This window comes from Scyliorhinus canicula, chromosome 16 (genome assembly GCF_902713615.1).
Source record: "Scyliorhinus canicula chromosome 16, sScyCan1.1, whole genome shotgun sequence".
NCBI classification, from domain to species: Eukaryota; Metazoa; Chordata; class Chondrichthyes; order Carcharhiniformes; family Scyliorhinidae; genus Scyliorhinus; species Scyliorhinus canicula.
Window position 1 is genome coordinate 3557811 of NC_052161.1, and position 24199 is coordinate 3582009.

Sequence of the window (24199 nt, forward strand, 5' to 3'; positions counted from 1 at the left end):
GGTGTATTGGTGTTGCATTGGTGTATTGGTGTTGTATTGATGTATTGGTGTTGTATTGGTCTATTGGTGGTGTATTGGTGTATTGGTGTTGTAGTGGTGTATTGGTGTTGTATTGGTATATTGGTGTAATTGGTGTTGTATTGGTGTATTGGTGTTGTAGTGGTATATTGGTGTATTGGTGTATTGGTGTTGTATTGGTGTATTGGTGTTGTATTGGTGTATTGGTGTTGTAGTGGTGTATTGGTGTTGTATTGGTATATTGGTGGATTGGTGTTGTATTGGTGTATTGGTGTCGTATTGGTGTATTGTTGTTGTATTGGTGTATTGGTGTTATATTGGTGTATTGGTGTTGCATTGGTGTATTGGTGTTATATTGGTGTATTGGTGTTGTATTGGTGTATTTATGTATTGGTGTTGTTTTGGTGTATTGGTGTTGTATTGGTGTATTGGTGTTGTATTGGTGTATTGGTGTTGTATTGGTGTATTGGTGTCGTATTGGTGTATTGGTGTTGTATTGGTGTATTGGTGTTGTATTGGTGTATTGGTGTTGTATTGGTGTATTGGTGTTGTATTGGTGTATTGGTGTATTGGTGTTGCATTGGTGTATTGGTGTTGTATTGGTGTATTGGTGTTGTATTGGTGTATTGGTGTTGTATTGGTGTTGTATTAGTGTATTGGTGTTTTGTTGTTGTATTGGTGTATTGGTGTTATATTGGTGTATTGGTGTATTTATGTATTGGTGTTGTTTTGGTGTATTGGTGTTGTATTGGTGTTGTATTGGTGTATTGGTGTTGTATTGGTGTATTGGTGTTGCATTGGTGTATTGGTGTATTGGTGTTGTATTGGTGTATTGGTGTTGCATTGGTGTATTGGTGTATTGGTGTTGTATTGGTGTATTGGTGTTGTATTGGTGTATTTATGTATTGGTGTTGTTTTGGTGTATTGGTGTTGTATTAGTGTACTGGTGTATTGTTGTTGTATTGGTGTATTGGTGTTATATTGGTGTATTGGTGTTATATTGGTGTATTTATGTATTGGTGTTGTTTTGGTGTATTGGTGTTGTATTGGTGTATTGGTGTATTGGTGTTGTATTGGTGTATTGGTGTTGCATTGGTGTATTAGTGTATTGGTGTTGTATTGGTGTATTGGTGTTGTATTGGTCTATTGGTGGTGTATTGGTGTATTGGTGTTGTATTGGGGTATTGGTGTTGTATTGGTGTATTGGTGTTGTATTTGTGTATTGGTGTATTGGTGTTGTATTGGTGTATTGGTGTTGTATTGGTGTTGTATTGGTGTATTGGCGGATAGGTGTCATATTGGTGTATTGGTGTTGTATTGGTGTTGTATTGGTGTATTGATGTATTGGTGTTGTATTGGTGTATTGGTGTTTTGTTGTTGTATTGGTGTATTGGTGTATAGCTGTATTGGTGTTGTATTGGTGTATTGATGTATTGGTGTTGTATTGGTGTATTGGTGTATTGGTGTTGTATTGGTGTATTGGTGTTGCATTGGTGTTGTATTGGTGTATTGGTGTTGCATTGGTGTATTGGTGTTTTGGTGTAATGATGTATTGGTGTTGTATTGGTGTATTGGTGTATAGGTGTTGTATTGGTGTGTTGGTGTTGTATTAGTGTATTGGTGTATTGGTGTTGTATTGGTGTGTTGGTGTTGTATTGGTGTTGTATTGGTGTATTGGTGTTGTATTGGTGTATTGGTGTATTGGTGTTGCATTGGTGTTGTATTGGTGTATTGGTGTATTGGTGTTGTATTGGTGTATTGGTGTTGCATTGGTGTATTGGTGTTTTGGTGTAATGATGTATTGGTGTTGTATTGGTGTATTGGTGTATTGTTGTATTGGTGTATTGGTGGTGTATTGGTGTATTAGTGTTGTATTGGTGTATTGGTGGTGTATTTTTGTATTGGTGTATTGGTGTTGTTTTGGTGTATTGGTGTTGTATTGGTGTATTGGTGCTGTATTGGTGTATTGGTGTTGTATTGGTGTGTTGGTGTTGTATTGGTGTTGTATTGGTGTATTGGTGTTGTATTGGTGTATTGGTGCTGTATTGGTGTATTGGTGTTGTATTGGTGTGTTGGTGTTGTATTGGTGTTGTATTGGTGTATTGGTGTTGTATTGGTGTATTGGTGTTGTATTGGTGTATTGGTGTTGTATTGGTGTATTAGTGTATTGGTATTGTGTTGGTGCATTGGTGCTGTATTGGTGTATTGGTGTATTGGTGTATTGGTGTTGTATTGGTGTATTGTTGTTGTATTGGTGTATTTCTGTATTGGTGTTGTATTGTTGTATTGATGTATTGGTGTTGTATTGGTGTATTGGTGTTGTATTGGTGTATTGGTGTTGTATTGGTGCATTGGTGTATTGGTGTTGTATTGGTGTATTGGTGTAATATTGGTGTATTTGAGTTGTATTGGTGATGTATTGGTGTATTGGTGTATTGATGTATTGGTGTTGTATTGGTGTATTGTTGTATTAGTGTATTGGTGTATTCGTGGTCTATTGGTGTATTGGTGTTGTATTGGTGGTGTATTGGTGTCGTATTGGTGTTATATTGTTGTCGTATTGGTGTCATGTTGGTGTTGTATTGGTGTATTGTTGTATTAGTGTATTGGTGTATTCGTGGTGTATTGGTGTATTGGTGTCGTATTGGTGTTGTATTGGTGTTGTATTGGTGTTGTATTGGTGTATTGGTGTCGTATTGGTGTTGTATTGGTGTTGTATTGGTGTTGTATTGGTGTTGTATTGGTGTATTGGTGTCGTATTGGTGTCGTATTGGTGTTGTATTGGTGTTGTATTGGTGTTGTATTGGTGTATTGGTGGTGTATTTGTGTATTGGTGTATTAAGACCATAAGACCATAAGACATAGGAGTGGAAGTAAGGCCATTCGGCCCATCGAGTCCACTCCGCCATTCAATCATGGCTGATGGGCATTTCAACTCCACCTACCAGTATTCTCCCCGTAGCCCTTAATTCCTCGCAACATCAAGAATTTATCTATCTCTGCCTTGAAGCCATTTAGCGTCCCGGCCTCCACTGCACTCCGCGGCAATGAATTCCACAGGCCCACCACTCTCTGGCTGAAGAAATGTCTCCGCATTTCTGTTCTGAATTTACCCCCTCTAATTCTAAGGCTGTGCCCACGGGTCCTCGTCTCCTCGCCTAACGGAAACAGTTTCTTTGCGTCCACCCTTTCTAAGCCATGTATTATCTTGTAAGTTTGTATTAGATCTCCCCTTAACCTTCTAAACTCCAATGAATACAATCCCAGGATCCTCAGCCGTTCATCATATGTTAGACCCGTCATTCCAGGGATCATCCGTGTGAATCTCCGCTGGACACGCTCCAGTGCCAGTATGTCCTTCCTGAGATGTGGGGCCCAAAACTGGACACAGTACTCCAAATGGGGCCTAACCAGAGCCTTATAAAGGCTCAGTAGCACATCGCTGCTTTTATATTCCAACCCTCTTGAGATAAATGACAACATTGCATTCGCTTTCTTAATCACAGATTCAACCTGCATGTTTACCTTTAGGGAATCCTCGACTAGCACTCCCAGATCCCTTTGTACTTTGGCATTATGAATTTTCTCACCGTTTAGAAAGTAGTCTATGCTTGGATTCTTTTTTCCAAAGTGCAAGACCTCACATTTTCTCACGTTGAATTGCATCAGCCATTTCCTGCACCACTCTCCCAAACTGTCTAGATCCTTCTGCAGCCTCCCCACTTCCTCAGCACTACCTGCCTGACCACCTAACTTCGTATCATCGGCAAACTTCGCTAGAATGCCCCCAGTCCCTTCATCCAGATCATTAATATATATGGTGAACAGCTGCGGCCCCAATACTGAACCCTGTGGGACACCGCTGGTCACCGGCTGCCATTCCGAAAAAGAACCTTTTATCCCAACTCTCTGCCTTCTGTCAGACAGCCAATCCTCAACCCATGCCAGTAGCTCACCTCGAACACCATGGGCCCTCACCTTACTCAGCAGCCTCCTGTGTGGCACCTTATCAAAGGCCTTTTGGAAATCCAGATAGACCACATCCACTGGGTTTCCCTGGTCTAACCTACTTGTCACCTCCTCAAAGAATTCTAACAGGTTCGTCAGGCACGACCTCCCCTTACTAAATCCATGTTGACTTGTTCTAATCCGACCCTGCTCTTCCAAGAATTTAGAAATCTCATCCTTAACGATCGATTCTAGAATTTTACCAACGACAGAGGTTAGGCTAATTGGCCTATAATTTTCCATCTTTTGTCTTGATCTTTTCTTGAACAAGGGGGTTACAACAGCGATCTTCCAATCGTCCGGGACTTTCCCTGACTCCAGTGATTTATGAAAGATCTCAACCAACGCTTCCGCTATTTCTTCAGCCACCTCCCTCAGAACTCTAGGATGTAGCCCATCGGGGCCAGGAGATTTGTCAATTTTAAGACCTTTTAGCTTTTTTAGCACCATCTTTTTTGTAATGGCAACCATACTCAACTCAGCCCCCTGACCCTCTATAATTTTGGGCTATTACTCATGTCTTCCACTGTGAAGACAGACGCAAAGTACTTATTAAGTTCTCCAGCCATTTCCTCGTCTCCCATCACTAGCCTTCCGGAATCAGTTTGAATTGGCCCAATGTCTACTTTGGCCTGCCGTTTGTTTCTTATGTATTGAAAGAAACTTTTACTATCATTTCTTATATTACTGGCTAGCCTGCCTTCATATTTGATCCTCTCCTTCCTTATTTGTCTCTTTGTTAACCTCTGTTTGTTTTTGTAGCCTTCCCAATCTTCTGATTTCCCAGTGCTTTTGGCCACTTTATAGGATCTCTCTTTTTCTTTGATACATTTCCTGACCTCCTTTGTCAGCCATGGCTGTCTAATCCCTCCCCGGATAATCTTTCTTTTCTTGGGGATGAACCTCTGTACAGTGTCCTCAATTATGAATACAAACTCCTGCCATTTTTGCTCTGCTGTCTTCCCCACTAGGGTCTGCTTCCAGTCGATTTTCACCAGTTCCTCTCTCATGCCCTCATAATTACCTTTATTTAACTGTAACACCATTACATCCGATTTTGCCTTCTCTCTTTCAAACTGCAGACTGAACTCAACCATATTATGATCGCTGCTTCCTAAGTGTTCTCTTACTTTAAGATCTTTTATAAAGTCTGGTTCATTACATAGCACTAGGTCCAGAATAGCCTGCTCCCTTGTGGGCTCCATGACAAGCTGTTCCAAAAAGCCATCTTGTAAGCATTCCATGAATTCCTTTTCTTTGGATCCACTGGCTACGTTATTTACCCAATCCACCTGCATATTGAAGTCCCCCATGATCACCGTGACCTTGCCTTTCTGACATGCCTTTTCTATTTCCCGGTACATGTTGAGCCCCTGGTCCTGACCACTGTTAGGAGGTCTGTACATAACTCCCATTATGGTTTTTTTTGCCTTTGTGGTTCCTCAATTCTACTAATCTCCGGATTAGTGGTGTTGTTGTTGTATTGGTGTATAGGTGTATTGGTGCTGTATTGGTGTATAGGTGTATTGGGGCATTGGTGTTGTATTGGTGTATTGGTGGTGTATTTTTGTATTGGTGTATTGGTGTTGTATTGGTGTATAGGTGTATTGGTGTATTGGTGTATGGGTGTTGTATTGGTATATTGGTGCTATATTGGTGTATTGGTGTATTGGTGTTGTATTTGTGTATTGGTGTATTGGTGTTGTATTGGTGTATAGGTGTATTGGTGTTGTATTGGTGTATTGGTGGTGTATTTTTGTATTGGTGTATTGGTGTTGTATTGGTGTATTGGTGTTGTATTGGTGTATAGGTGTATTGGTTTTTGGTGAATTGGTGTACTGGTATTGTATTGGTGTTGTATTGGTGTATTGGTGGTGTATTGGTGTTGTATTGGTGTATTGGCGGATTGGTGTTGTATTGGTGAATTGGTGGATTGGTGTTGTATTGGTGTTGTATTGGTGTATTGGTGCTGTATTTTTGTATTGGTGTATTGGTGTTGTATTGGTGTATTGGTGTATTGGTGTATTTGTGTTGTTTTGGTGTATTGGTGTTGTATTGGTGTATTGGTGTATTGGTGTTGTATTAGTGTATTGGTGTATAGCTGTATTGGTGTACTGTGTTGTATTGGTGTATTGGTGTTGTATTGGTGTATTGGTGTTGTATTGGTGTATTGGTGTTGTATTTGTGTATTGGTGTATTGGTGTTGTATTGGTGTATAGGTGTATTGGTGTTGTATTGGTGTATAGGTGTATTGGGGTATTGGTGTTGTATTGGTGTATTGGTGGTGTATTTTTGTATTGGTGTATTGGTGTTGTATTGGTGTATTGGTGTTGTATTGGTGTATAGGTGTATTGGTGTATTGGTGAATTGGTGTTGTATTGGTGTATTGGTGGTGTATTGTTGTATTGGTGTTGTATTGTTGTATTGGTGTATTGGTGGTGTATTGTTGTATTGGTGTATTGGTGTTGTATTGGTGTATTGGTGTTGTATTGGTGTAATATTGGTGTATGGGTGTTGTATTGGTGTATTGGTGCTATATTGGTGTAGTGGTGTTGTATTGGTGTATTGGCGGATTGGTGTCATATTGGTGTATTGGTGTTGTATTGGTGTATTTGTGGATAGGTGTCATATTGTTGTATTGTTGTTGTATTGGTGTATTTCTGTATTCGTGTTGTATTGGTGTTTTGATGTATTGGTGTTGTATAGGTGTATTGTTGTATTGTTGTTGTATTGGTGTATTGATGTATTGGTGTTGTATAGGTGTATTGTTGTATTGTTGTTGTATTGGTGTATTGTTGTATTGGTGTATTGGTGTATTGGTGTATTGGTGTATTGGTGTATTGGTGTATTGGTGTATTGTTATTGTATTGGTGAATTGGTGTTGTATTAGAGTATTGGTGTATTGGTGTTGTATTGGTGTATTGGTGTTGTATTGGTGTATTGGTGTTGTATTGGTGTATTGGTGTTTTGGTGTAATGATGTATTGGTGTTGTATTGGTGTATTGGTGGTGTATTGGAGTATTGGTGTATTGGTGTATTGGTGCATTGGTGTATTGGTGTTGTATTGGTATACTTGTGTAATATTGGTGTATTTAAGTTGTATTGGTGTATTGATGTAAGGTGTTGTATTGGTGTATTGTTGTTGTATTAGTGTATTGGTGTATTGGTGGTGTATTGGTGTATTGGTGTTGTATTGGTGTTGTATTGGTGTTGTATTGGTGTATTGGTGTTGTATTGGTGTATTGGTGTTGTATTGGTGGTGTATTGGTGTCGTATTAGTGTTATATTGTAGTCGTATTGGTGTTGTGTTGGTGTTGTATTGGTGTATTGGTGTTGTATTGGTGTATTGGTGTTGTATTGGTGTCGTATTGGTGTTGTATTGGTGCATTGGTGTTGTATTGGTGTCGTATTGGTGTATTGGTGGTGTATTGGTGTTGTATTGGTGTATTGGTGTTGTATTGGTGTTGTATTGGTGTATTGGTGGTGTATTGGTGGATTGGTGTATTGGTGTTGTATTGGTGTTGTATTGGTGTATTGGTGTTGTATTGGTGTATTGGTGTTGTATTGGTGTATTGGTGTTGTATTGGTGTATTGGTGTTGTATTGGTGTTGTATTGGTGTATTGGCGTATTGGTGTATTGGTGTATTGGTGTTGTATTGGTGTATTCATGTTGTATTGGTGTATTGGTGTTGTATTGGTGTATTGGTGTATAGCTGTATTGGTGTATTGGTGTTGTATTGGTGTATTGCTGTTTTATTGGTGTATTGGTGTATTGGTGTATTGCTGTTGTGTTGGTGTTGTATTGGTCTATTGGTGTTGTTTTGGTGTATTGGTGTTGTATTGGTGTATTGGTGTTGTATTGGTGTTGTATTGGTGTCTAGGTGTGTTGGTGTTGTATTGATGTATTGGTGTTGTATTGGTGTCTAGGTGTATTGGTGTTGTATTGATGTATTGGTGTTGCATTGGTGTATTGGTGTTGTATTGGTGTGTTGGTGTATTGTTGTTGTATTGATGTATTGGTGTTGTATTGGTGTATTGGTGTTCTATTGGTGTATTGGTGTGTTGGTGTATTGGTGTTGTATTGGTGTATTAGTGTTGTATTGGTGTATTGGGTGTTGTATTGGTGTTGTATTGGTGTATTGGTGTTGTATTGGTGTATTGGTGTTGTATTGGTGTATTGGTGTTGTATTGGTGTATTGGTGTATTGGTGTTGTATTGGTGTATTGGTGTTGTATTGGTGTATTGGTGTTGTATTGGTGTATTGGTGTTGTATTGGTGTATTGGTGTATTGGTGCTGTATTGGTGTATTGGTGTTGTATTGGTGTATTGGTGTATTGGTGTTGTATTGGTGTATTGGTGTTGTATTAGTGTATTGGTTTATTGGTGTATTGGTTTATTGGTGTATTGGTGTATTGGTGTATTGGTGTTATGTTGGTGTTGTATTAGTGTATTGGTGTATTGGTGTTGTATTGGTGTATTGGTGTTGTATTGGTGTATTGGTGTTGTGTTGGTGTTGTATTGGTGTATTGGTGTTGTATTGGTGTATTGGTGTTGTATTGGTGTATTGGTGTTGTGTTGGTGTTGTATTGGTTTGTATTTCACCCCAGGATCAGCTTTTGAACAAATACTTATGCCATCCCTAATCCCCTCCCTCATGTCACGCTCCATCCCTGCTTCTGATACACTCATTAGGGGCTGTTTAGCACACTGGGCTAAATCGCTGGCTTTGAAAGCAGACCAAGGCAGGCCAGCAGCACGGTTCGATTCCCGTAACAGCCTCCCCGAACAGGCGCTGGAATGTGGCGACTAGGGGCTTTTCACAGTAACTTAATTGAAGCCCACTCATGACAATAAGCGATTTTCATTTCATTTCATTTCATTTACACCTTTAAGAGCTCTTGACTTGACGATTCCAACTCACTCCCTGATGTACTCTCTATGGTGTACCTGCCCTGATGGACTCTCTATGGTGTACCTGCCCTGATGTACTCTCTGTGGTGTACCTGCCCTGATATACTCTCTATGGTGTACCTGCCCTGATATACTCTCTGTGGTGTACCTGCCCTGATATACTGTCTATGGTGTACCTGCCCTGATATACTCTCTATGGTGTACCTGCCCTGATGTACTCTCTGTGGTGTACCTGCCCTGATATACTGTCTATGGTGTACCTGCCCTGATATACTCTCTGTGGTGTACCTGCCCTGATATACTCTCTGTGGTGTACCTGCCCTGATGTACTCTCTATGGTGTACCTGCCCTGATGTACTCTCTGTGGTGTACCTGCCCTGATGTACTCTCTGTGGTGTACCTGCGCTGATGTACTCTCTGTGGTGTACCTGCCCTGATGTACTCTCTATGGTGTACCTGCCCTGATGTACTCTCTGTGGTGTACCTGCCCTGATGTACTCTCTATGGTGTACCTGCCCTGATGTACTCTCTGTGGTGTACCTGCCCTGATGTACTCTCTATGGTGTACCTGCGCTGATGTACTCGCTATGATGTACCTGCCCTGATATACTCTCTGTGGTGTACCTGCGCTGATGTACTCTCTATGGTGTACCTGCCCTGATATACTCTCTATGGTGTACCTGCGCTGATGTACTCGCTATGATGTACCTGCCCTGATATACTCTCTGTGGTGTACCTGCGCTGATGTACTCTCTATGGTGTACCTGCCCTGATATACTCTCTATGGTGTACCTGCGCTGATGTACTCGCTATGATGTACCTGCCCTGATATACTCTCTGTGGTGTACCTGCGCTGATGTACTCTCTATGGTGTACCTGCGCTGATGTACTCGCTATGATGTACCTGCCCCAGATGTACTCACTATCGTGTACCTGCCCCAGATGTACTCACTATCGTGCACCTGCCCTGATGGACTCTCTATGGTGTACCTGCCCTGATATACTCTCTGTGGTGTATCTGCCCCAGATATACTCTCTGTGGTGTACTTGCCCTGATATACTCACTATGGTGTACCTGCCCTGATGTACTCTCTGTGGTGTACTTGCCCTGATGTACTCACTGTGGTGTACCTGCCCCAGATATACTCACTATGATGTACGTGCTGCGATGCACTCACTATAATGTGCCTGCCTCTGATGTACTCACTATCGTGTACCTGTCTCTTGTGTATCCGCCCATAGTTAGTGTCTACCTATATTAGGGTCAAATCGATAGCTGTTTATTCACCGTTGTGATAATTTCTGTGCAGATGTGCTCCATCAACGTCTCTTCCATTTTAATATGTCTGCTTTCTTCGTTTTCCCTCCTGTCTCTCACTACTTGTTTCTTTCTCTGCCCTTTCCTCCCTCTCTGTCTCTTCACCTCCCTCTCTATCTCTTTCTCTGTCTCTCTCTTTCTCCATCTCTCACTCTCTCCCTGTCTCTCTCTTCCTCTCTCTCCAACTCCTTTCTTGCTTTCCCGCCACTCTCCTTCCCTCTCTCCATCCATCTGTCTAGCTATCTCTCACCCTCGTTCTCCCTCTCTCCCTCCCTCTCTCTCCCCCTCTCTCTCTCTCCCCCCCTGTGCTTTTGTGTCTGATTACAGGAGAAGGACTGGCCTCTCTTGATGTCTCTGTTCGTGATTCCCACATTGGTTGAGCTGCTGTTTCTGCCATGGTTCCCAGAAAGTCCTCGTTACTTGCTGATTCAGAAACAGGACGTTGCAGCCACAGTGCGAGGTGTGAACCTGGGGCAGGGGGAGGGGACTGAGTGGGAAGGTGGGGTGGAGAGGAGAGGGAGAGAGGGTAAAGGGATTGTTTGAAAGGGAAGTGAGTGGAGCGGGAGGCAGCAGCAAGAGGTGGCACATTGTGTCGATGAATAAAAGTGAGCGAAACTTGGATTAAAAGTGGCAGCATTCACCCATTCTCAGTGTGACAGAAACATTCGGCATCGTCATAGAATCCCTACAGTGCAGAAGGAGGCCATTCAGCCCATCGAGTCTGCACCGAACCTCCAAAACAGTACCCTAAACCCAATCTCCTTTCCTACTCCCGGAACCTCACCTTATGGACACTAAGGGGCAATTTAGCATGGCCAATCCAGCTAAACTGCAGATCTTTGGACGGTGGGAGGAAACCGGAGCACCCGTCGGAAACCCACGCAGACACGGGGAGAACGTGCAGACTCCACACAGACAGTGACCCCAAGTCGGGAATTGAACCCGGGTCCCTGGAGCTCTGAGGGAGCAGTGCTAACCACTGTGCCACCCTGCCACTTGGGGTTGAAAGTTAAAAATAATTTAGAATATTTGACCCAAGCGAGTTTCATAATATTGTGATTATTTGGTTGCTGGCTTTGCGACTGGATGGGGCTTCACTCCAAGGTATAGTTTTTATGATCGGGGGCTCTGTCGAAGGCTGATTCATTCACCGTTTAATAATCCCTCTATTCCCCTAGTATTGGTGAGATTAGCCGCCAGACAGTGGGCCCGGGGTCAGTGCCGAGAGCAGGAGAAACCAGGGCCTGGATTTTTATCTCTGCCCCCCCCCCCCCCCCCCCCCCCCCCCCCCAATTCATCACCCATTTCCCTGAGGCTGGTGAGCGAGACAGAGAATGAAACCAACACCAGCCTGGGGGGGGGGGGGTGGGACGCAGAAAGTCTGCTGAGGGCAGAGGAATTAGGAGCCCGACTTGACCATTCGGCCCATCGTGCCATTCTATGAGATCATGGCCGACCTGGCTGTGGCCTTAACTTCACTTCCTTGTATGTTCCCCCCTCGCTAATTGAGTTGGAGAGGAGCCATATAGGGGTCAGAGGTGAAGGAGACAAAGGTTATATTTGAGGTTTCATTGAGCCAGTGTCTTTGATAAACTGCGGAGACAAACCCTTTGGGTGGTGGGGCAGTGTAGCTGGCCGCAGGATGTTGACAGAATGTCTCACAGACAGTCCAGGGGACAGAGTCAGGGGATATGTCGAATGATCCGATGATTTCTCACTACATTTCCCAGCACTGACGTGGTATCGGAACAGGCACAGCAGCAACATCCAGGCGGAGATCGAGGAGATGCAAGAGGAGCAGAGATCCTTGGCCTCCTTGGAAACCATCTCAGTTTTCCAGCTGATAGCCGATCGCTCAGTCCGGTGGCAGCTCACCACGGTCATTGTCATCAGCATGGCTATGCAACTCTCAGGCATTGACGCGGTAAGTCAGAGCCGGAGGTGGGGGAGTCAGCTTGGTCAGTCGGGCAGAGAATGATGGAAAGAAACTCTTGCATTTGTATAGCACCTCTCACAACCCCGATGCCCCAAAGCACTTCCCAGCCAATGAAGTGCAAGATCCCGCAGACAGCAATGTGATAAACACCAGGTCATCAGATTTCCAGATAATATTCGATGTATAAATATTCACCAGGCTGCAAGGGACAGCACCCAACACTGATTCAACATAGTACTCAGCAGATTGTTCACATTCACCTGAGAGGACAGATGAGGCCTCAGTGTAATATCTTATCCAAAAGATTACACCTCTGACAGTGCAGCACTCCCTCAGTACTGACCCTCTGACAGTGCGGCACTCCCTCAGTACTGACCCTCTGACAGTGCGGCACTCCCTCAGTACTGACCCTCTGACAGTGCGGCACTCCCTCAGTACTGACCCTCTGACAGTGCAGCGCTCCCTCAGTACTGACCGTCTGACAGTGCGGCACTCCCTCAGTACTGACCCTCTGACAGTGCAGCGCTCCCTCAGTACTGACCCTCTGACAGTGCAGCTCTCCCTCAGTACTGACCCTCTGACAGTGCGGCACTCCCTCAGTACTGACCCTCTGACAGTGCAGCACTCCCTCAGTACTGACTCTCTGTCAGTGCGGCACTCCCTCAGTACTGACTCTCTGACAGTGCGGCATTCCCTCAGTACTGACCCTCTGACAGTGCAGTACTCCCTCAGTACTGACCCTCTGACAGTGCGACACTCCCTCAGCACTGACCCTCTGACAGTGCAGCACTCCCTCAGTACTGACCCTCTGACAGTGCGGCACTCCCTCATTACTGACCCTCTGACAGTGCAGCGCTCCCTCAGTACTGACCCTCTGACAGTGCAGCACTCCCTCAGTACTGACCCTCTGACAGTGCGGCGCTCCCTCTGTACTGACCCTCTGACGGTGCGGCACTCCCTCAGTACTGACCCTCTGACAGTGCGGCACTCCCTCAGTACTGACCCTCTGACAGTGCAGCACTCCCTCAGTACTGACCCTCTGACAGTGCGGCACTCCCTCAGTACTGACCCTCTGACAGTGCAGCACTCCCTCAGTACTGACCCTCTGACAGTGCGGCACTCCCTCAGTACTGACCCTCTGACAGTGCAGCACTCCCTCAGTACTGACCCTCTGACAGTGCGGCACTCCCTCAGTACTGACCCTCTGACAGTGCAGCACTCCCTCAGTACTGACCCTCTGACAGTTCGGCACTCCCTCAGTACTGACCCTCTGACAGTGCGGCACTCCCTCAGTATTGACCCTCTGACAGTGCGGCACTCCCTCAGTACTGACCCTCTGACAGTGCAGCACTCCCTCAGTACTGACCCTCTGTCAGTGCGGCACTCCCTCAGTACTGACCCTCTGACAGTGCGGCGTTCCCTCAGTACTGACCCTCTGACAGTGCGGCACTCCCTCAGTACTGACCCTCTGACAGTGCGGCACTCCCTCAGTACTGACCCTCTGACAGTGCAGCACTCCCTCAGTACTGACCCTCTGACAGTGTGGCACTCCCTCAGTACTGACCCTCTGACAGTGCGGCACTCCCTCAGTACTGACCCTCTGACAGTGCAGCGCTCCCTCAGTACTGACCCTCTGACAGTGCAGCTCTCCCTCAGTACTGACCCTCTGACAGTGCGGCACTCCCTCAGTACTGACCCTCTGACAGTGCAGCACTCCCTCAGTACTGACTCTCTGTCAGTGCGGCACTCCCTCAGTACTGACTCTCTGACAGTGCGGCATTCCCTCAGTACTGACCCTCTGACAGTGCAGTACTCCCTCAGTACTGACCCTCTGACAGTGCGACACTCCCTCAGCACTGACCCTCTGACAGTGCAGCACTCCCTCAGTACTGACCCTCTGACAGTGCGGCACTCCCTCATTACTGACCCTCTGACAGTGCAGCGCTCCCTCAGTACTGACCCTCTGACAGTGCAGCACTCCCTCAGTACTGACCCTCTGACAGTGCGGCGCTCCCTCTGTACTGACCCTCTGACGGTGCGGCACTCCCTCAGTACTGACCCTCTGACAGTGCGGCACTCCCTCAGTACTGACCCTCTGACAGTGCAGCACTCCCTCAGTACTGACCCTCTGACAGTTCGGCACTCCCTCAGTACTGACCCTCTGACAGTGCGGCACTCCCTCAGTATTGACCCTCTGACAGTGCGGCACTCCCTCAGTACTGACCCTCTGACAGTGCAGCACTCCCTCAGTACTGACCCTCTGTCAGTGCGGCACTCCCTCAGTACTGACCCTCTGACAGTGCGGCGTTCCCTCAGTACTGACCCTCTGACAGTGCGGCACTCCCTCAGTACTGACCCTCTGACAGTGCAGCACTCCCTCAGTACTGACCCTCTGACAGTGCAGCACTCCCTCAGTACTGACCTTCTGACAGGAAGGTTATCCACTGAGACACGACCGACTCTAACTGATGAACTTGATCAGTGTTATTTGGCGAAATACATCAGACTCAGAAGCTCTGAACGCTGTTTTGTCCAACATTGTGTAGTATGATCGCTGTGAGTTACCAGCAAGTGTGTTTGGGTTTCAGGTCTGGTTCTATACGAACAGGATATTTGAAAATGCTGGGATTCCGGAGGCATATATCCAGTACACCACAGTGGGAACTGGAGCAATTGAGGTTGTCGCTGGACTGATTGGGGTGAGTCACAGCTCATCTTCTACCCCCAGAGGACCTTAAAACACCAGCCGGAGAAGGCAACACTCGTGCAAAAGCAAATTCCTGCAGGTGCTGAAAATCTGCAATAAAAACAGAAAGTGCTGGAAATACCCCAAAGTCAGATAGCATCTGAGAGAAACAGAGTGGAATGGGGAATTGTACCCCCCCAGAAATCGGTGGCTTTGACTCAGATCGGACGTTGGGAACCAAACAATATCTGAGGCAGGAAACCAACCCACCTCAAACCTGCCCATTTCGGCTTTGAGCCGAAGTGGGCCGTGTCGGTGACCAAGCAGCTCTGTGCAGGCAATGTGGTCATTTAACTATTAGTGAGGCTGAGTGGATTCATCTTCATATTGATTCTATTTTAAGCTGCCAGATTTCACTAACTTTGGATAAACCGTCACGTGAAGGGAGGCAAGGAACAGTGAGAGATTTACAGCACTGCTTGTGGGCCAAGAGCAGCGTAAGTGTTTCCTCCAGACCCATGCTATCTCACAAAGTCTCTTCACGACATTCCACACACCCCCTTCCAACTACGGGCTCCCCTCACCCTACCCTTCCCCCCACCCGTGCACCCACACTTCCAGCAGAGAGTATCAAACACCCATCCATCCCCCAACCCAACACCACACTCTCCCCAACATTCTAATCAGACCCCCATAATCAGAATACGCCCCACCGAGGATTCCCTCCTCATCCCGCTTCCCCACTGTCATTAGAAATACCCCCCAATCTCTCCCAACCCCCACGGCATCAAAATTGCTGCTGCCCCCTCTGTATATCACGGCCGCAACCCCATCGACTGCATCAGCCCTGGGGTAACCCGACCCAGAGGCTCAGCATCTGACTGGGACCCAGCAGACATCCGACTGCTGTCACCCCAACATTCCTGAATCCACCCGATCTGCATCAGTAACTGTGGGGTGCTCACCAAATTGTGCCCCAGAAGCCTGTCCGCTAATGTTGCCCAATGGGGTGTGTGACTCTGCGCTAGTGGAAGTGACTCCTCAATAGTGGCATCCTTGGAGCTCTCCTCCAAAGTGTTCTCTTGGATGGCAAGTGGCAGGGCAATGGGCCGCCACTATCGGATGGAGATCCTGCGGGAGAATGGCCATGTGCTCAGTGGGAGGTTCGGATCATTATGTCTGACATGAACAACTCACCAGTGATAGCCCATCCGGGTGGGGGGGCCGCTGGATCCTCAGCTCTGCGACACAGGCCACGTTCAGCGTCGGTGATCGATCTGTCCTTGACCATCCCCTCAACCTCCAGGGACCATTCCTTGTAGTGGGGTGAGGATTCTAATGTCCGGCAGCCTGCCGCCCATCTGGGCCATTTCCTGTCTGTTGTGGGCTGACCTCTCCTGCGGAAACACAGGGAGGGCATCGTGAGCCACGCGTTTCATACATCGTGGGGAGGGGGGGGTAAGGTGCGAGCATGGTTGCTGGGCACGGGTGGGGTGCCAGGGTGTACGCACAGGTGTGGTATTGTGCTGGGGGGGGGGGTGGTGTGATGGCAACCGTCGGGCCGTTGGGCGGGGGGGGGGGGGGGGGGTCGGCGGTGGTAGGCAGGCAGCATCACTGCCAGGGGGTCAATGCCAGCTCACCCGTCTGTGACTAACCCTCCGATCTCCCCCTCGGGGGAACAGGATTCCACCAGATCCAACAGCTGGGCCAGATCATCCTCACTGAATAGTGAGGGGCTGGTCTGTGCGGTGACAGAGCTGTGTGCTGTGTGGGGCTTGCTCTGCGGGATCGGTTTAACAGTTGCTCCTCCTCGTTTGCTGGGAGCTGCCGGATGCAGTCCCGGCGAATCAGCTGGCAAGACATTCAAATCCGGTGTGAAGATCGTGGGGCATCATTAATTAAAGCTGGAGACCATTGACGGCCTCGCTGGCCATCGGGAAGCACACAGCTATCCCTGCTCACTCCCACATTTAGAAACCTTTCCGTTAGATAGTGCCCGCTGCCTCCCCCTCTACACAGATGCTGCCAGACCCACAGAGTATTCCCAGCGGTTTCTGTTACCATCTCCTATTTGGTGTGTTCTTGTTCTTATGCTTTATCAGGATAATTGACCATAAACGTGGATCAGTGAGGTCGATTCTAAGGAGGGTCTTCAGGGAGAAGAGAGCAGGGGATAGGTTTAGGGAGAGACCCCCAGAGCCGAGGGCCCAAGCAGCTGAAAGTATGGCCGCCAATGTTTGATTGGTGCAGGTGGGGGATGGATATGAAATCAGAATTAGAGATGTGCAGAGATCCCGGCGGGTTGTGGGGCTGGAGGAGAGCTCAGAGATAGGGAGAGGTCATGGGGGATCTGACTGCCATGATCAGAATGTTAAAATGATGGTGTTGGTGGGGTGTTGCGGGGCAGGAAGAGGTGTCAGAGATGGGTAAAATTCTGCGTTATCTGCTATGGAGATTGTTAAAGATGCTAATTGTTTTTCATACTGGTTAATGGGATGTGGGTGTCGCAAGTTAGGTCAGCATTATACCCTGTCCCTAATTGCCCTTGAGAAGCTGGGAGTGAGCTGCTTTCTTGAACCACTTCAGTTCATGAGGTGTAGGTACTCCCACTGTGCTATGAGGGAGGAAGCTCCAAGATTTTGACGCGGTGACAGTGAAGGAACGGCGATATATTTCCAAGTCAGGGCGGTGAGTGACTTGGAGGGGAACCTCCAGGTGGAGGGGCTCCCAGGTACCTGCTGCCCTTGTCCTTCTAGATGGTCTTGGGTTTGGAAGGTGTTGTCTAAGGAGCATTGGTGAGTTCCTGTAGATGGTGCACACGGCCGGCAGGGTACATCGGAGGTGGAGGGAGTGGACATTGGTGGGAGGAGAGCCAGTGCAGTGGGCTGCTTTGTCTGGATGGTGTTGAATGATGTTCCACATGTGTTCCACTCGGAGTTCACAGGAATAATTGCCAACCTTTCATTCCTTAATTGTCCGTGTGAGAATTGGCCACGGCATCACTGATCACTCCCTGAAAGCAGCAGATCAGACCTGTGAGCAGTGAGATTCAACGAACATTCTGGACCCTTGTCCCACTCACCCTTATTCTCTCTATTTTTCCACCTCTCTTTTCTCCCTTGAATTCACCTTTTTTTCTCTTTTCTTTGTCATCCCTCTCTCGATTTCTCCCACTTTCTCCATTTTTCTCTTTATCTACTTTGCCCTCACAGTATTTCTCTTGCTCTCCTCTTTAACGTTATCAACTCCTGCCCTCTCTCACCCGTGTCTCAGTTTTGCTCTCTCACTCCTCTCTCTGTCGCTTTCACTCTCTCCCTCTCTCTTTCTCTCCCTCTCTGCCCATTTCTCTCTCTGTCTCCCCCGCCCCTCCTCCCCATTTTGCTATCTTCCCCCCAAAGTTCTTGGCTGGTTTATTTGTTCTTGCTGAACAATAGCACATGATGGACTTGCGGCAATTGAAGTGCGAGAAGAGGATTGTGCGTATCCCCGATCATTACTTCAACAAACAGCAGAATTTATTCTGTGTGCTGCTCTCTCTGATTTTAAGTGGAGCCTGACCCACGCTATATAACACTGAATAAGATTTTTGACAATTAAAGAGACTAATGCTGGTGGTTTTTGCTCCCAGGAGTGAAATTGCTGAGTGTGTTTTGCCTTTAATAAACAGAAGATGGTGTAGATTTGAGAATGAATCCTCTCCCACAGACTGGGCTAACACTCCAGCTCCGAGATGCTGGCAGTTATAAGACCCTGCTAGAACTACGGCAAGAACTTTAACCCCAGCCGCACATAGTTACTCACGGAAACTCACAGTGCTGTCAACGATATTGGTCCTGGGTGAGACAGCCAATTTTACCCAGTGGAACTGGAAAAATTGGTTATAAAATTACAACCATTTGTTAAACTGTCCTATCCTCCTTTACCTCCACCTCCCGTTGGTGGAACTCATTTTGCACAGACTCCAGGAGCTTTGTTAGGTTTGTGGTATGTTTGAGATATTTACTAGCAGGAGCCAGCAACGCCACTAGCAATCGGCTCCAGATTCTCCACACCCCAGAGAAAGTTACAGAGAGATTTAACTGACACGGCAAAATGAAGGAGAGGAATTTGTTCCCTTTGCCGGGCGAGCTAATAACTTAAAATTACTGGATAACGAAGCAGATGGAAGTAAGGAGTTATTTTTTTCGAGTTGTTGTGATCTGGAAGGTGCTGCTTGAAAAACGATGAGGAATTGGAGAAATACTGGAGGAGGAAAGATTCAGAGGGATTTAGGGGAAAGAACAGAGGGAATAGATTTGATTGGACAAAGAGTTGGGACAGATTTGATGGGTTGAATGGACTCCTCCTCTACTGGAGGAATTTATATCACTGCTGGGGATCTGTTATTCTATATATAAACCACCCCGAACACTTTGATTAGAATCCAGTCTGTAACTCACTTCCACGTATCTGTAATTCTATATATAAACCACCCCGAACACTTTGATTAGAATCCAGTCTGGAACTCACTCCCGGGTATCTGTTATTCTGTATATAAACCACCCCAAACCCCTTGATTAGATTCCAGTCTGTTACTCACTCCCGGGTATCTGTTATTCTATATATAAACCACCCCAAACCCCTCGATTAGATTCCAGTCTGTAACTCACTGCTGGGTATCTGTTATTCTATATATAAATCACCCAAACCCCTCGATTAGATTCCAGTCTGTAACTCACTGCTGGGAATCTGTTATTCTATATATAAACCACCCCAAACCCCCGATTAGATTCCAGTCTGTAACTCACTCCCGGGTATCTATTATTCAATATATAAACCACCCAAACCCCTCGATTAGATTCCAGTCTGTAACTCACTCCCGGGTATCTGTTATTCTATATATAAACCACCCCGAACCCCTCGATTAGATTCCAGTATCTAACTCACTCCCGGGTATCTGTTATTCTATATATAACCACCCAAACCCCTCGATTAGATTCCAGTCTGTAACTCACTCCTGGGTATCTGTTATTCTATATAGAAACCATCCCGAACCCCCGATTAGATTCCAGTCTGTAACTCACTCCCGGGTATCTGTTAGTCTATATAGAAACCATCCCGAACCCCTCGATTAGATTCCAGTCTGTAACTCACTCCCGGGTATCTGTTATTCTATATATAAACCACCCCAAACCCCTCGATTAGATTCCAGTCTGTAGCTCACTCCCGGGTATCTGTTATTCTATATATAAACCACCCTGATCCCCTCGATTAGATTACAGTTTGTAACTTACTCCCGGGTATCTGTTATAAACCACCCTGAACCCCTCGATTATATTCCTGTCTGTAACTCACTTCCGGGTATCTGTTATTCTATATAAGAACCACCCCGAACACCTCGATTAGATTCCAGTCTGTAACTCACTCCCGGGTATCTGTTATTCTATATATAAACCACCCTGAACCCCTCGATTAGATTCCAGTTTGTATCCCACTCCCGGGTATCTGTTATTCTACATATAAACCAGCCCGAACCCCTTGATTAGATTCCAGTCTGTAACTCACTCCTGGGTATCTGTTATTCTACATATAAACCAGCCCGAACCCCTCGATTAGCTTCCAGTCTGTAGCTCACTCCCGGGTAGCTGTTATTCTATATATAAACCACCCAAACCCCTCGATTAGCTTCCAGTCTGTAACTCACTCCCGGGTACCTGTTATTCTATATATAAACCACCCCAAACCCCTCAATTAGATTCTAATCTGTAACTCACTCCCAGGTGTCTGTTATTCTATATATAAAACACACCAAACCCCTCTATTAGATTACAGTCTGTAATTCACTCCCGGGTATCTGCTATTCTATATATAAACCACCCCGAACCCCACGATTAGATTTCAGTCTGTAACTCACTCCCGGGTATCTGTTATTCTATACATAATCCATCCAAACCTCTTGATTAGATTCCAGTCTGTAACTCACTCCCGGGTATCTGTTATTCTACATATAAACCACTCCGAACCCCTCGATTAGATTCCAGTCTGTAACTCACTCCCGGGTATCTGTTATTCTATATATAAACCACCCCGAACCCCTCGATTAGCTTCCAGTCTGTAACTCACTCCCGGGTATCTGTTATTCTACATATAAACCACCCAAACTCCTCGATTAGATTCCAGTCTGTAACTCACTCCCGGGTATCTGTTATTCTATATATAAACAACCCCGAACCCCTCGATTAGATTCCAGTCTGTAACTCACTCCCAGGTATCTGTTATTCTATATATAAACCACCCCGAACCCCTCGATTAGATTCCAGTCTGTAACTCACTCCCAGGTATCTGTTATTCTATATATAAACCACCCTGAGACCCTCGATTAGATTCCAGTCTGTAACTCACTCCCGGGTATCTGTTATTCTATATATAAACCACCCCAAACCCCTCGATTAGATTCCAGTCTGTAACTCACTCCCAGGTATCTGTTATTCTATATATAAACCACCCTGAGGCCCTCGATTAGATTCCAGTCTGTAACTCACTCCCAGGTATCTGTTATTCTATATATAAACAACCCCGAACCCCTCGATTAGATTCCAGTCTGTAACCCACTCCCAGGTATCTGTTATTCTATATATAAACCATCCCGAACCCCTTGATTAGATTCCAGTCTGTAACTCACTCCCAGGTATCTGTTATTCTATATATAAACCACCCCGAACCCCTCGATTAGATTCCAGTCTGTAACTCACTCCCGGGTATCTGTTATCCTAACTCTGACCTGGGTATCTGTTATTCCATACATGGACCCTCTGAACTCAATTGTATTCAAGCCTGTAACTCATGCCTGAGGGTCTGTATATTCCTTTGTAAAGCTCCTTCTGCCTATTTGAAGACTGAAGGATTTACTATCGACAAATTTAAAAGGTCCATTTTTGCTGCGGTGTGAGAAATGCTGGATGTTGGGACTTAGGCTTCATTCCAATATTAGGGATGTGGTTTGGGTGATCATTTGGACTTTGAGGATCTCAAATTGGGGGAACGTTGGGGGTAGGTTGCAGTGGTGGAATTGGCAGGGGCTGGGGTAAAACCAGTTGTGCTGCAGTCCAGGGGCTCGATGTGGAAGATTTGGGGCTCTTTTGTTTGTCCTCAACAATTTGGTGAATCGCGATCTTTCTGCATTCCATTCCGGAGGTCACACAGCATCTGACAAAGCAGGTGCTCCACAGCCTGAATGACTGGGCCCTAACGCAGCGGACAGAGTGGGCCACATTCCTGCATTGACACCGTTTGATTGCTTCTTTTTGTTCCTTTTTGCACTGCAGAGTTTAGCAATCGAGAGAGTGGGGAGACGTCCACTGCTAATTGGTGGATTCAGCCTTATGGGGTTTTCCTGCGCTGGCATTACGATATCATTACTATTGCAGGTAAATCCCGATTCACTCTCGTTACGATTCATCAGGTCATTAATTAACTGGCAGCTCGCTGCACAAGGATCACTCAGTGCACACACAGCCCACAGGAAACACGTAAACTGGCAAGAAAAATGCATTTCTATAGCGCCATTTACAACCTCAAGACACTGTGGTGAATCATAATAGCATAATTCACACTGTTATCACACATGTTGTACCATGCCTCTGTAAGCTCGGCACATGAGCAGTTGCGCGGCTCTGCCCCTAGGGGGAGGTGTACTGGGAAAGTACGGAAGTTTGTACTGGGCTCCACCCTTGGCTCCGCCCATGACTCCTCCCCCCCACTAGTTGTATGAAGTTTGGCAGTCAGAGCCTGCCTGCCAGTTCATCTAGAGTTCATCTCATCACAGGCAGGCTCTGTTGTAAAACGATTAAAACCACTGTTCACTTCTAACCACATGTCGCGTGAATTGATGGTCTCATCAGACACCCAAACTGCATTACAACCAGTGATTAGCTGGAGCATCGTGTTTAACTCTGAGGATTGTATTTCAGGAAGGATCCAGATTTACTGAAAAGTTACCAAGGAGGAAATACTTCAGTTAGGTGGGGAAAATCGGATTCTTCTCCTGTGAGATGATTAAGGGGGGATTTTAGGCATTCAAAATCTATGTTGATGGAATAACTAAGGAGAAACCGTTTCCACCGGCAGAAATTGGGAATGTTGTCCTATCAGGAGAGGTTAAGTAGAAGACCTGCATTTGTGTGTGTTTGTGTGTGTGTTTTTGTATGTGTATTTGTATTTTTGTATTTATATATATATGTTTGCATGTGTTTATGTGCGTTTGTATGTTGTATGTATGTTTGTGTGTATGTATGTTTGTGTGTGTTTTTGCATGGGTGTGTGTTTGTGTTTGTGTGTATATGTATGTTTGCATGTGTTTATGTGCGTGTGTGTGTTTGTGTGTATGTATGTTTGCGTGTTTATGTGTGTGTGCCTTTGTGTATGTGTGCGTGTGTTTATGTGTGTGTTCATGTGTGTGTGTGTATCTATGTTTGTGTGTGTTTGTGCATGCGTGTGTGTGTGTGTATGTTTGCATGTGTTTATGTATGTTTGCATGTGTTTATGTGTGTGTGTGTGTTTGTGTGTATGTATGTTTGCGTGTGTTTATGTGTGTGTGTTTTTGTGTATTTGTGTTTATGTGTGTGTATGTATGCTTGCATGTGTTATGTGCGCGTGTGTTTATGTGTGTGTGTGTATCTGTGTTTGTGTGTGTTTGTGCGTCTGTGTGTGTGTGTGTGTATGTATGCATGTGTTTAAGTGTGTGTGTCTGTGTGTGTGTGTGTGTGGATGGAGAGGAGTTGGGAAGAGGAGCTTCTGAGTAAGTGGAGGGTAAGACGTAGACGTGAGGAGTGGGAGAGAAGGTACTTCACTGAGTCTTCAGTCAATCGGGAACATGAAGAACGTGGCTGAATCCTAATGAGAAAATCAAATAATAAAAAGTTTTACAAAGTAGATGAAAACCATAGCTTTTAATATTTATATGATCTAACATATGTTGATCTACAACACACAAACTTTCATTATATCTGAAATTGCTGTTTCTGGCATCTTGCTTTGTGCAAATTGGATCCTGTGTTTCCTGAAGTGTGTCAATGACGACAATTCAAAAAGTACTTCATTGGCTGGGGAATTCTTTTCAACATTCTGAGTTGCTGAAAGGCATTCCAGAAATAAAGGGCTTTCTTCCTTTGCACGCATGTCTTACTCGATCATTGAGACTGCATTTCCTCTCTCCCTCATGTACTGCTGTGATGATAGGTTCCAGGGATGCACTACGCCAGTGTTGCTTGTGTCGTGGGGATTATCGCTGGATTCTGTGTCGGACCAGGTACAGAAAGACCTTCTCTCCATGTAGACTTGTGAC

At 45.8% G+C, this 24199-nt stretch overlaps 1 protein-coding gene across 2 annotated transcripts in view; it reads left to right on the plus strand.

The window, feature by feature from the left end:
* Window positions 1–24199, plus strand: part of LOC119979437 (solute carrier family 2, facilitated glucose transporter member 5-like) — a 257810-nt gene that overhangs the window by 228837 nt on the left and 4774 nt on the right. For both annotated transcript variants that reach the window (XM_038821663.1, XM_038821664.1), the window contains 5 exons: window positions 10583–10715; window positions 11986–12179; window positions 14780–14890; window positions 22182–22283; window positions 24094–24163. In XM_038821663.1, the coding sequence (XP_038677591.1) occupies window positions 10583–10715; window positions 11986–12179; window positions 14780–14890; window positions 22182–22283; window positions 24094–24163 (610 nt within the window). The remainder of the gene's footprint in view (window positions 1–10582; window positions 10716–11985; window positions 12180–14779; window positions 14891–22181; window positions 22284–24093; window positions 24164–24199) is intronic.